The sequence below is a fragment of the Staurois parvus genome, unplaced genomic scaffold (genome assembly GCF_062004578.1).
Source record: "Staurois parvus isolate SC_StPar_1 unplaced genomic scaffold, SC_StPar_1.0 ptg000173l, whole genome shotgun sequence".
Taxonomy (NCBI): Eukaryota; Metazoa; Chordata; class Amphibia; order Anura; family Ranidae; genus Staurois; species Staurois parvus.
This window is the reverse complement of record NW_028317969.1, coordinates 2,160,320-2,173,440: the sequence shown is the minus strand read 5'-3', so window position 1 is coordinate 2,173,440 and position 13,121 is coordinate 2,160,320. Positions and strand designations below refer to the sequence as shown.

The 13,121-nt window shown below is 43.8% G+C and overlaps 1 protein-coding gene across 1 annotated transcript in view; it reads right to left on the bottom strand.

The window, feature by feature from the left end:
* The window catches only part of MYO7A (myosin VIIA), a 305,599-nt gene that overhangs the window by 224,806 nt on the left and 67,672 nt on the right, over positions 1-13,121 (bottom strand). The window contains exons 4-6 of the mRNA XM_089676754.1: positions 6,273-6,457; positions 757-878; positions 509-651 (exon numbers count right to left, since the gene is read on the bottom strand). Of these exons, the coding sequence (XP_089532880.1) occupies positions 509-651; positions 757-878; positions 6,273-6,457 (450 nt within the window). The remainder of the gene's footprint in view (positions 1-508; positions 652-756; positions 879-6,272; positions 6,458-13,121) is intronic.

Sequence of the window (13,121 nt, the reverse complement as noted above, 5' to 3'; positions counted from 1 at the left end):
ACATACCCTCAAATTAAACCGGAGTGTGCACTTTCAGCACATATCCATTTTATACTAAAGCTTGAATATGTTTTGGTCAGTACCTGAAAAACACTAAAATTGTGCCTGTGTCCAAATATATATGGACCTAACTGTATAATAAATTGAAATTAATAATTTAATAATGACTGAGGAAGCAGATGTTTTCTTGTCCTCTTTGTCAATGATGGAGGATGCATATTGGATAGCACATGTGCAAGAGATGCTGTGCCCAGTTCACCCTTGCCAGGCCAAAAGCAGATATACCCCCAGCACTTCTGCTACTATTACAGTACCTGTTATACCTGGTATTGTTACAGCTTCTAAAGTTAGGTTCTATGCACATGGTACTGTAGTTAGGAGTCTTTCTCTCCATTACCTCTCCTCTTTATTGCAGTATATAAGTGGAAATGCAACACAAAACACACAAGTAAGAAGGTAAAATTAACCGCTACTCTCCAACATGTATAATGGACACTTTTCCATCTACCTGTCGACAAACCCGTGACTTTTCCAGGAGATACTGCTCAATCTTGGCCCCTTCTATGGCTCCTTTCTTGTTGAAATGAATATCGATGTACTTTCCAAACCGGCTGGAATTATCATTTCGTATTGTCTTGGCGTTGCCAAAAGCTGAAAGTGCAAAGCATGAGTTTGAAACAGGAACAGCAAGAGTGTGAAGCTTCAAGGAGCTATAAGTTTAACATACTGGAAGAGATATGAAAACCACAGTCTGACCTTCTAGGATTGGGTTTGCTTCCAACACCTGCTGCTCTATCCATGAGTGCTGCCCGCTGATGGCTGCAAGGAACTGCAGAATTAACTTGGTGCTTTCCGTTTTCCCAGCGCCTGACTCTCCGCTGCAACAGACCATAAGAGAATGAGACATTGGGTTTTATTCAGTAACATACTGGAAAGAGAAGCGATTAGGTCTCATATGAGTTTAGTGAGACAGATGGAAGATGCTTTCTAAATAGAAGGATTGAATGAACAGAATAACCTCCGCCTTCAGTCTTTCAGATTCTGACGAAGTGCGCTGCAGCCTCCGCATGAATGACCAATTCAGGTCCGACTTGTAAACTTCAAGAGTGTTTAATCAATGGTGGTGCCACCAACTACACATTGTTACTATGCACATGGCAGATCTGAGCAGCTTCAGCCAGCCAATAGGGTCCATTTATGCTGTATGGTGGAAGTATGTGTGGCACTGCCCCTTTAGGAGTCGCTGAGTTTAAGGGCCCCCTACAGTCCTGCACAGCCAGGCAACACTCATCTTCTTCCTCCACACTTACACTATGAGATAGTAACCAGTCCTTAGGCTTGTTCTTGTACTTTATTAAGGGGCATTGAACTTGGATGGGGTTGAGGGATGCATGGGATGCCCAAGGAACTGTAAACTACAAGGAAAAACTATGCAGAAGTCTATGGACAGAAGCAAAATCTGTCTCTTCTTTGAGAACACTCCAGCTCTCCAGTGTACCATCTCAGACCCCACAAGAATCCTCTTCTTCACCCAGCAGTACTAAGGCAGCTTCTGGATCTCCTGGGTAAGGGTATCCAGAAGCTGCAAAAGCTACCAAAGATTAAACAGTTCCAGCTGAGGAGCTAGTTGAGTTCTCCACCTGACTGCCCTCTCCCCTTATCTGGCCCAGGAGGTGTAGGGTTACTCACACTGTCCTTTCTGTTAGCTTTATGGGTTTGTGGCTGCCTTTAGGCCTTCTGCTGGGCTGACTCCTTCTCTGCTGCTCAGGGTCTCTTAGTAGACAGTGACACAGTGGAAGTCCCCTCTTCCAGAATCAGTCTGTAGGTAGGCCTCTTCCCTGAGCCACCTCCCAAGCTCCACAGCCCAGCCTCATACTCCATTTTCCATCCAAAACACACTGACTACTTCCTGCTGATCAGGCTCAATCATATCTGAGGGCTGTCCTGAACCCATGCCAAACCTCCTGCTTGGGGATTGGTCAAGGTCCCTCAGACATGCAGATCAGCCCCTCCCCACCTCCACCTACTACCTTCTTGAAACTTCTCAAATCTCTAGAGCTGGGGAAGGCATCAGGAAACTGATCTGCAGAGCCCTCAGCCCTGACCCAAGGTGATCTGGCTGACTCACACCCAGGCTGACACATGCCTAGGCTTCTATTCAGCCTCTGCCTATGTGGGATCCTGCTTTCAGCAAGATCCTGTGTAAATCAATATGACCATGTGAATGAGGCTTTACATTTAGGGCTTATGTAGGAGAGGCTGTCTTGTCTAACTTATCCCTATATATTCAATTGCAGCGCTTCTCAAAAGCATGCAAAATGCAGAATTTGACAAGAAAAGGCTTTGACCTATTTTGCCAGCAGTTCAAATTCACCTCAATAGAACATGCTACATCCAAAGAAACACAAAGAAATGTAGGTCAGACACATCCTCTGAACTGTCGTTTACACCACTCCATTGAAGTCAATGAGAATCTGCTGACCTGTATTTGACGTGCATTTCAAACCCACTTCAAATGTGGTATAACCAATCATCTGCGTCCCTGAGAATTACATAATAAATCTTTGGTGAAAGACTGATAAAGACCCATCTACTTGACAACTGAAATTTCAGTTATGAGTAGTGTAACTCATGCATGGACATGTACAGTATATGTGCGGCTACTGGGGTGGCAATGCCTCGACCACTTATGATTGGCAGTCTGCAGTGACAGCTTCCTGGCGGGATAGGGCAGGCGAGTTTGGACTAGTATCCAAACACACTTGAGCTCATTCCTAGGGACAACCATGGCTTCCTCTATAGATACAATGGAGGAGTGAGCATCGCCACCCACGGAAAGGAACTTATTCACAAAGTGAAGCTATAGGAAGATAAGGTGGGAAAAAAGAAACTAATGCAACCACTACATCGAAGGACTGGTAAGCTGAAATATATTACAAATTTTGTTTTCTGGTTTAGCATAGTTGCCAACATTTCCCAAGAAATTTTTAGTTACACTTTTTTTCCAGTAGGCAGAATATTATTTAAATTAGGGGTGGGACATTCATTAGTGGGTATGGCCTAGCCATGGCAGGAAAAAATATGGTTGTGGTTTTAATTGCCAGCCCATATCCTCATTATAGACTGTCCTCAATACAGGTCCCCTCTTAATACAGACTACCCTTATTTGTTTACCCCCCACCTAAGTACAGACTCAACTCCTTCCAGCCCCCCTTCCCCAGCATAGAAGTGTACAGATCTACAGAAGTCTCCTTTGTGGGTATAGGGGGTAGAAGAAGAGGGGGAGTGAGCAGAGTTGGGGGGTGGAGAAGAAGGGGGTGAGCAGAGTTCGGGGAGGTGGAGAAGAGGGGGGTGAGTAGAGTTGAAGGGATGGAGAAGGGGGGATGAGCAGAGTAGGGGCGGGGGTGAGCAAAGTTGGTGAAGAGAGGTAATGATCAGAGCTGGGCTGTTCGGGGCAGTCAGGATATGTGTATTGGGGGTCAGAACAGAGACTGCTGGGAGGGAAAACTGACACTGGGACATAGACGGTTGGGGGGACAGGCACACAAAAGCTACTGAGTACACGCACAGGACTTGGCACAGGACAGTCTGCAGATGGCCTTCTATTGGAGCACTTACCAGGCTGTGGCTTTTCTGGCAGATGACACTATGGCAGGCAGGGATGTGGACATGGTGTTGCCGCACACCGGGTGTCTCACTCTGTTCTGCACTGCCCTTATCCTTCAATATGTCAGAGACAAGCCGCAGGGAAGTCTGCGGGCCAGTAACGTCATGAGGCACAGTAGACACCTAGCCCCTCAGGGAGCCAGGACTAGGACTGGAGACTGGAAGGAGCCTTATGGTGGGCATGACTTTGACAGGAGGGCTGCGTGGGAATCCTGTAGCCACACCAGTGGTTGTGATTACCTTTGTCAGTTCCAAACTCCCCCTGTCCGTGACAAAGCCAAATTTTCGGGATTCTGCCCAGGACAAGCTCTGAGCAGGACATGTGTCTGATTTCCGTGAATGTCCTAAACAATCTGTGACTGTTGGAAACTATAGTTTAGATAAACTTTAGATCTGCTCGCGGATAGGTCAGAAGTCCTTGTGAACAGAGGAGAGGTTGCATGAAGTCTGTGCTAAAAAATGCTGTGAGTGGCATTTGGATCCTAAAAGTGTCTTAAAGAGACAGGAAGCTAACCTATTATTTTGTGCAGTTTTGAACTGACACAGACCTCTACAAGCAAAACTCTTATGTTCAATACCACAGGGGTGAATGAAGAAGGGCAGGAAGCCCTCAAACGTTTGGTGTGTGGACTACCTCCCTGCAAGCTTGCCGTGTAAACGTGATCCATACAGTAGACACTAGTGAGCTAAATCACTTCATTCAATCAGGATTCCTGTGTTTTCCCTCATCAACCACCTGGGTATTACTCATCTTATTATACTCTGTAAAGTACATTCCAGAATGCAGCCCAAAACAGGGACCCTGAAACTATGGCTGCAGCAGGTTGACAGAATGGGGAACACTGAATTAGAGATCACATTATTGGGGTTTCTAGGAGATTTAATGTGTTACTAGACCCAGGACCCTGCACTCATTATATCTGGTCTCCCAGGACCCTGCATTCACTATATCTGGCATCCCAGGACCCTGCATTCACTATATCTGGTCTCCCAGGACCCTGCATTCACTATATCTGGTCTCCCAGGACCCTGCATGCACTATATCCGGTCTCCCCGAACCCTGCATTCACTATATCTGATCTCCCAGGACCCTGCATTCACTATATCTGGTCTCCCAGGACCCTGCATTCACTATATCCGGTCTCCCCGGATCCTGCATTCACTATATCTGGTCTCCCAGGACCCTGCATTCACTATATCTGATCTCCCAGGACCCTGCATTCACTATATCTGGTCTCCCTGGACCCTGCATTCACTATATGTGGTCTCCCAGGACCCTGCATTCACTATATCTGGTTTCCCCGGACCCTGCATTCACTATATCTGGTCTCCCCGGACCCTGCATTCACTATATCTGGTCTCCCAGGACCCTGCATTCACTATATCTGGTCTCCCAGGACCCTGCATTCCCTATATCTGGTCTCCCACACACAACATGGAAATGCAATTATTTTAGTAAATTTAAACTGCTAAATATCTTTTCTCATCAGCAGCATATAGTCTTTTGACTTCTATCAGTGTCCTGCAGAGCACTGGTTAAAACTTGTAGGAGGAGTTTTCATTCTCCACTCACTGTCATATGAGACTGCAGGACCCCTGACCCTCTATCTGGACAGTGCTGATTGGCCCTGTGCTGATCACATGCACCTTCCCAAGAAAAAAAAAACTCTCTAGCAATACACACTAAACTTTGCACATGCAGCTTACTCTGTTCTATCAGCAGATGGATTGGGGACAGTGAAAGAAGGGCTCAAAAGAAGGATCAAAGAAGACAGGATCAAACAGCCTTTTTTACACATTGTAAGATTAACCCCTAAAACGGAGTTCCAATCACCCTGTCATAAAATAAAAGTCAGCAGCTACAAAAACTGTAGCTGCTGACTTTTAAAAAACAGCCACTTACCTGTCCCTCGGTCCCATGGTGTGTCCCCCGCAGCCCATTTCACTGGCCGTCCTGTATTCCAAGAGGTTGGCATCTTCACTGTGAGCACCCGGCTGGGACAGCTTGCGGCTTCACAGCCGGGTACCCACTGAGCATGCGCGAGTAGCGCTGCGCTTTGTGAATGGTCCTGTAGTCTTCTTGGACCTGTCACGTGTCCCAAAAGACTACAGGGAGGGAGGACACCTTCCGCTTCTGATCACCTAGGCGATCGGACCAGAAGAGGAAGCGGGTACCTGCCAAATTCGGGTACCCGCTCCCCACCCCCCACTGCCCAAAGGTGCCAATCCTTAATGGGGAGCGGGGGAGCAGTCCTTAAAGCATAACTTTCCCTTTTGGGTGGAGCTCCGCTTTAAGTTCCACAGTGAGTATAACAAGCATGCTTTACTGCATATACAGATTGATTTTACTATTGTAGGTTTAGTAACACTTTAAAGCGGACTTCCACCCAAAAATGGAAGCTCCGCTTGTTTGCCTCCCCCCCCCCCCTTCACTGCCATATTTGGCACCTTTTGGGAGGGAGCGGGTACCTGGATTTGACATCATGGTGCCATCTTCAGGTTGGAGGAAGTACCGCAGCCTGCAACTGCCTACATGCCCGGCTAGCCACATCCTGCCTCAGATGAACATTACAGACCCAATGAGATGAGATGGGGACACAGCTCACCTGATGATGCAGCACTGGTCCTTGTTATTCCTCTGCATGTTGAAGTAGCAGTTGTCCGCTATGGCAAAGATGTGTGGCGGCATTTCTCCAATCTTCTTGTTGGTATACAAGCGAATCTGATCTGGGGTGTAAATGGGCAGAAGCTGGTATGGGTTCACTGCTACTAAAATAGATCCAGTGTATGTCTGCAGAGAGGAACACATGTAGCCATAAGAACAGATGCATATTATTAACAATAGGCTACAACATATGGGCTTTAAATGAAGATGATGTCTGATTAAAGAAAAAAAAATAGCTATGATATTTGAAAAAAAAATTTGAAGATTTGCTACGTTATAAATGCTTTAATTTGGAATTCCTCCCCAAAAAAAACAACACTTTTTATATGTGAGTGTGCCTACAACCTCATAGCTGTATATCTGAGGTGAGAGATCTAAGGCACTGCTGACCCTAACTGCTAGTCTAAGGAGATTTGGAGTGATTCATTTTACTGCTGTGAAATTATCCCAGGAGTTTAGCATTAAAATAAAAAGGAAACCCATGGTAAGTACTTTAAACGTTAAACCTCTGCTACTGGATATCATTTTGTGAAATATAGAAAAAGGAGGACTGCCACTGTTGACTTGCCATCCATGCATGTGGAATGGCAGAATGTAAAATGGACTAAAAAATATTCCTAAACAGACTCATCTGCTGTGAAGGATGTAATAAAACGACAGTCAGTGCTGGTATTAACAGCAGAAATGGTCTTTTATATGAGTCCATTTAAATATTGTTTGAGTCTAGTTAACAATCTGCCATTTCGCTTAGCCTTGATGAAGGGGGATTTTGTGGCCCTTGAAATACATTGGCTGTCCTTGGCTGTTCTTTTCGTAACTAGTTGAACAATTTAAGATTTTGGACTCTCAGGGATTTTTGGTTGGTGCTCTCATTGACCTTTTACCCTTATATTGGGTGTCTGTTTAGTACCCACTTACATGGTGGTCATATGGGAAGGCTCCCTTCCATTGGGTGTCAACTCAGTGTCTTCTTACATTAGAGTTTAAAGGAGAAGAACCCCTTAAATTGGCAGTTTAGTGCCCCTTACATTGGTATGCCCCCCTACAAACAGCTAACTATGAGATATGAGAGGAGAGACTCTGCTGAATCTGCCAAGTGACTGTGAGGGAAGACACATTCCAGTGCGCAGAAGATTGGTTTGTGGCCAATTCTCAGGTGCGCATATGTGTGCGCGAACACGTGTGCGAACATTCGCAAATGCCAGGCGGGCTATTTAAGCTGCACTATGGGTTTGGGTCTTTGCTGTTTGGTCTATTACATTTCCTGAAGTATCTGATACCTGTTCCTGTGTTGACTTCCTGGTACTTTTTTTTTTTTAAATTTAAATATTTATTAATTTTCCATGTTAAGTACATATTTCATCATTACTCTCATATAACATACAAAACCATCAATTATATCCCTTTCTATCTTTATTCCCATTACCCCCCACTACCTATCTAATACCCCCACCCACCCTAAAACAACCCTCCCCCAATAATAAAACCACCCACTCTGCATTTCTCCACTACATATTTTCTTAAAAAAGGGGTACTTTCACATATCCCTCTCTACTGCTTCATATAATTCACCTTGGGCACAAAATCTTCCCATTTTCCTCACCTCCTGTAATATAACCCCATCTTGTCTTCTTGCATATAAATACAGTTTCTCCATCTTACATATTTGATTCACTCTTTCTACCCAATCCTCTTCTCTCGGCACCTCTAAACTATGCCAAAACTTAGGTATCAGACCCTTTGCCGCATTCAGCTAGTACCATATACCCGAATCCTTGTATTTGTTCACTGATAGCTCTGTACTATGTAATAGACACAACTCTGGATCCAACTGTATCTTTATCCCAGAGATTATCCCAATTAAATGAACTATTGTCTCCCAAAAACCTTGAATATTTGGGCACTCCCACCATATGTGATATAACGTACCTATCTTTCCACACCCCCGCCAACACTCCAGTGTATTCTCCCCACTCATCTTGTATTCAATGTTCGGTGAAATGTGCCATCTTGTTAAACACTTATAGTTTACCTCCACCTCTCTCATGCTTACATTCTCATGTGTTAGTCTATATATTTTCCTCTGTTTGTCTTCATCTATCTCTATTCCCAAGTCCCTTTCCCATTTTACTATGTACATTGGTTTTGTGTGTGTGTCTAATTCAGTGAGAATCTTATAAACTTTTGCCATGCCCCGTTTCCCATCTCCACGTGATTCCAACAACCTCTCAAACAAATTCCAATCCTTTCTCAATCTCAAGGGTTTCTCCACTCGTCTATCTTAATGAAAAGTTCCCTTTTGTCCTTTTTCAAGTCCTTAAGTGTTCTCAATTCTTGCCCTTCCATAATATCCCTCAGTTGAATATCCTCCTTTTTAAACCATTTTCCTGACTTCCTGGTACTTGATCTGTTCCTGACCCTGCCTGAACACTGCCTGTACCGACTCCTGGCTTGTCTTTGGACTTCGTCTCTTCCTGCTCCCTTTGCTTATCTGCCCATCTGCCTGCTGCTACTGACCCTGGCCTGACTTTGACTATTCCTCTGCCTGCTGTCTGGTACCTTGATCTGCCTTCCAATTGCTGACCTGGACTGCCTGACCCAGCTCATCTGCAACTGACCCTGATGACCTATGCCTGCTTCTGTCCCGGTCTTCCTGCATGTACAGCCTGCTCTTCAGCATGCACAACCTGCTTTTCAGAAATGCAAAGCCTGCTCTTCAGCAATGCATAGCCTCCTCTTCAGCATCCTGCAACGGAAGAGCAGTCAGGCACTCATGCCCACTCTGTGTTCAGGCACTCCTGTCACTTTACCAGGGCTCCTGAGCCGGAGGTGTAAGAGAAGACTACCTCCTCACATCAGGCTCTACCACCATATACGTTACAGTGACACTAGTGACATAACTATGCAGGCAGCATGAAGTAGAAGATCAATCAGCCACTGCTCACTGCTAAGGAACCCCTTTCAGCCTCTGGAGGAAGCCTGGTTGAGAAAAGCTGATCTATAGACCATGGGAAAAATCATGCCTTCTCTTTAAAAGAACATACCTCTTCCATAGCAAACAAAGACCACTCTAACTTAGTTGTTTCTTGCATTACCTGAGTTGACTATCTCCCTCTAACCAAACTGAAATTATCATTATACTTACCTTTCCCATCATCTCCCACAATTCAATCCAACTTTCAGACTCATTCCTAGATATGGGTCCACGTGACCGTCTTCACTTTCTACCCAACTCCAGTTATTAACATGGCTGCTGTAGTTCGTTCAAGAGGCCTACACTTTGATGCCTTTACCCCTAAGCCTCAGTGAAATGCTACTATCCTACTCAGAAATTTCCATGGCTGTATGGGAAATGGTATGTCAAACAAGCACCCATGAGAGAAAACAAATTACGGATATGATATCTTACAATGAAAGATGAGATTGCAATGGTTGGAGTGATGGTGGAATGAATGGATCAGAACCGTGGTTATGGATGACGCAACTATATTGAGGGTGGTAAAATCAACCATACTTACTCTCCCTCCACAGTTAGTCTTAGAAAAGAAACAATAATTGGAAGGTTAGCATTAACTCTAGAACTGAATATTTCTTTAAAATGAGATATCTGTTTGTGAATTATAACATTATAAAATGTATTTTATTGTTTTGGATAGAATAGAACATATTAAAACCCCTGTGTGTCCAGTTGGGGGTGATTTGCCTTGATTTCATGTCCCAGAGATATAGTGTAGATGTAGTGAGAGAAATACCTCCAAACTAAGAAGTAATCTCCTTTTAGACTGTTGTCAATGGAAAAGGTGACTCCATTGGAAGATTTCCTTTGAATTCCTACTTCAGTGACAGCAGTAAACTTTAGGGTTTCTTATCACTTTTCTATCATACAGAGAGGGTGAATTTCTGCAGGTACACAGCCAGCAATGTAATCAAGGGTCCTAACCAGGGGCGGACTGACCATTTGGAAACTCGGGAGATGCCCCTGGTACCTTTTTCTTAGGCTTTTTTGAGTTTGGGCAAGGACACAGGGGCCCCATGATCCCCTATTGCCCGGGGGCAACCTTTCCACACTTTATCCACATCTAAAACAAAAAAGGTTTGGCCTTCGATACACTTTTAGGTTTAGGAGCTGTGTTGATGGGCTTTTGTTAATTTCCAGAGGGTTTGCAATATTATACAAGTCTATGGGAACACAAAACCATTTTGATGGAGGTTAACTGCAGGTGAAATGTGCCTGAATTCATAATCAACTCAGAGGGGTCTCAAAATTATGTCAAACTGATACCATCGACACAAGACCAAAGTTCAGCTGTACAAGTCTTAAAGGAAAGCTTCTATGAAATTAATATGGAGCTTACTGATCCTGACAAGTGCTAGTTGCCTGGCTGTTATCCCGACCCTTTGGATTCAATATTTGAAGTCACTGACCTAAAACACATAGCAAATAGGTACTTCTCAATTTCCTGATCTGCACGTTTTTTAAATTATAATGGATCAATAAACATTATCAACGAGTAGTGTAAGGACAAAATGTACAAATGTACAATGGTACATAAAATTGTTCACAAATGTAACAAAGGTGGTAAGACAATTGTTGTACATGGCTATTGGTCAGTTGCTTGATGGTACATTAGAGGCAGAGTAGGATATGACTACATGGGACACTGTACTATTTAAAATGGAGTTATGATAGTGTAGACATTAAAAAAAAATCCCAAACATGTAGCCGCTCAAAAAATAACAAATCTTTAATTTTTCTCTCTCTACTGGAACCATCCCCTCCTCTCTAAAGCATGCATTGGTCATCCTAATACTTAAAAAGTCTTCACTGAACCCCACCAGCCTGAACAACTTAAGACTCATCTCCTTGCTCCTAATAACCTCTATACTTTTAGAATGCTTGGTCTACGACCGTCTGAGCTCCTACCTCAGTGTCAACAACCATCTTGACCCCCTACAGTCTGGCCTTCACTGACAGCACTCAACAGAAACTGTCCTGCTAAAACTCGCTACCAATTTAATAATTGCTGAAACCAATAGCCATTACTCCATACCCCTACTACAAGGCCTTTCTCCTGCCTTTAAAACTGTTGACCATCAGCTCCTTCTCAATAAACTCCACTCCCTTGGCCTCCAAGACTCTGCTCTTTCCTGCTTCTCCTCCTATCTATCACAGTGCTCCATCAGCGTTTCTTAAAACTCTGTTCCCTCCTCTCCACTTCCTCTTTCTGTAGCTCTGTCATTGGACCACACTCTTGGGTACTTGCTTTTCTCCCATGGTCTCCACTATCATCTCCTTGCTGATGACACCCAAATCTATCTCTCTACCCCTCACCTCACTCATAAGTTTCCTCTCACAGTACTAACTTACTAACTTACATATCAGCATGGATGTCACTCCACTTCCTCCAACTAAATCTTTCTAAAACCAAGCTCGTAATATAACCCCCACCCCATCCCACCTGTGCATTCCTCTCTGACTTTCCATTACAAAATATTTATTGAGGTTTTCAAATAAAAATATAACATACAGCACTAGATCCCAGTACAAAAAATATATAAGAGTAGTGAGAAAATAAAACCATATAATGGAAAACAATACAGTACGGGCCAATAGGTTGAAAATGGCGAGAGCAGTGAGACCCAAAATGGCTACTGGTACAATAATGGCCAAATAGGCCATACAGTCAAGCCGCAAACTCACAACTATGTAGAGAAGCATTTGAACTTGCGAGGTCTGCATTTCATGATTGATTGGGGTCACCAACAACCTTAAGGAGGACGCAGTAGTATTTGCCCTTCAAACAAACTGTCAGCCGTAAAGCCTTAAGGGCGCTCCCTGACTTTTCCGTCAAGATCAACAATAAAACTATCACTCCCTCCCCTTATGCCAGGATGCTAGGTGTAATCCTGGACTTTGACCTGTCCTTCCAGCCCCAAATCCAATCACTGTGCAAAGCTTGTAGACTTCACCTCTGTAACATCTCTAAAATTTGAAAGGGGGAGATGGGGTGGTGTATGAAAGGGAATCAGGTGACCACGCAGGGGGGGTGGAGGTGTAGGGGTGACAGTTGCTACACTTCAGGAGGTCACTGGTAGGCATTACCCCTGATTTGTATTCTTCTTGCCAGTCAAAGACTCAGAAAGTACTGATCTCAGTGGGTCAAACTAATTGGCAACTAGTCAGTAAAAACTGCCCAATATCCCTTAAGAATGGTTCATATTAAAGGGTCAGTCCACAAAAAAACAATATTTTGGCTCTCAGAAGAAGCTAACTGGCCTCTTATAGGACAGCCCAGCATGCACTTCACACACTGAATTATGGAAACACATGGTATTAAATGGTTATTTGCAGTTAATAGTGTGATAGAAGATGTTCATTTATAGACAAACTGAAAAAAGGAAATAAAATTAGCCAAAATCCAAAAATAGTTCTCCTAAAGTCGAGTTAAATGTGATTACTACGTTTTCATATAAGCTTTAACAGTTTAATTTAATTTCAAATTCTTTCTTTTTTTTTTTTTAAATCTCAGATTTTATAAAAAATAATACCTAACAAGTCTGCCTCTAAGGTCTTTGTTCAAGCACTTCCTGTTTAAAGGTAACAGACTTTTTTTCTCAGCTGCATAAGGCGCTTACAGAGCTGTGGGTGAAGAAGCAGCAGTACACTAATCTATCCAGTGAATGACTGTACAGGGAGGCATGTCACCAGACGTTTGATCATTGGAGGACAGGCAGGCTGTTCTCCCAGCACAGCCAGGAAACTGACCATACTGGAATATATGTGCTCTCA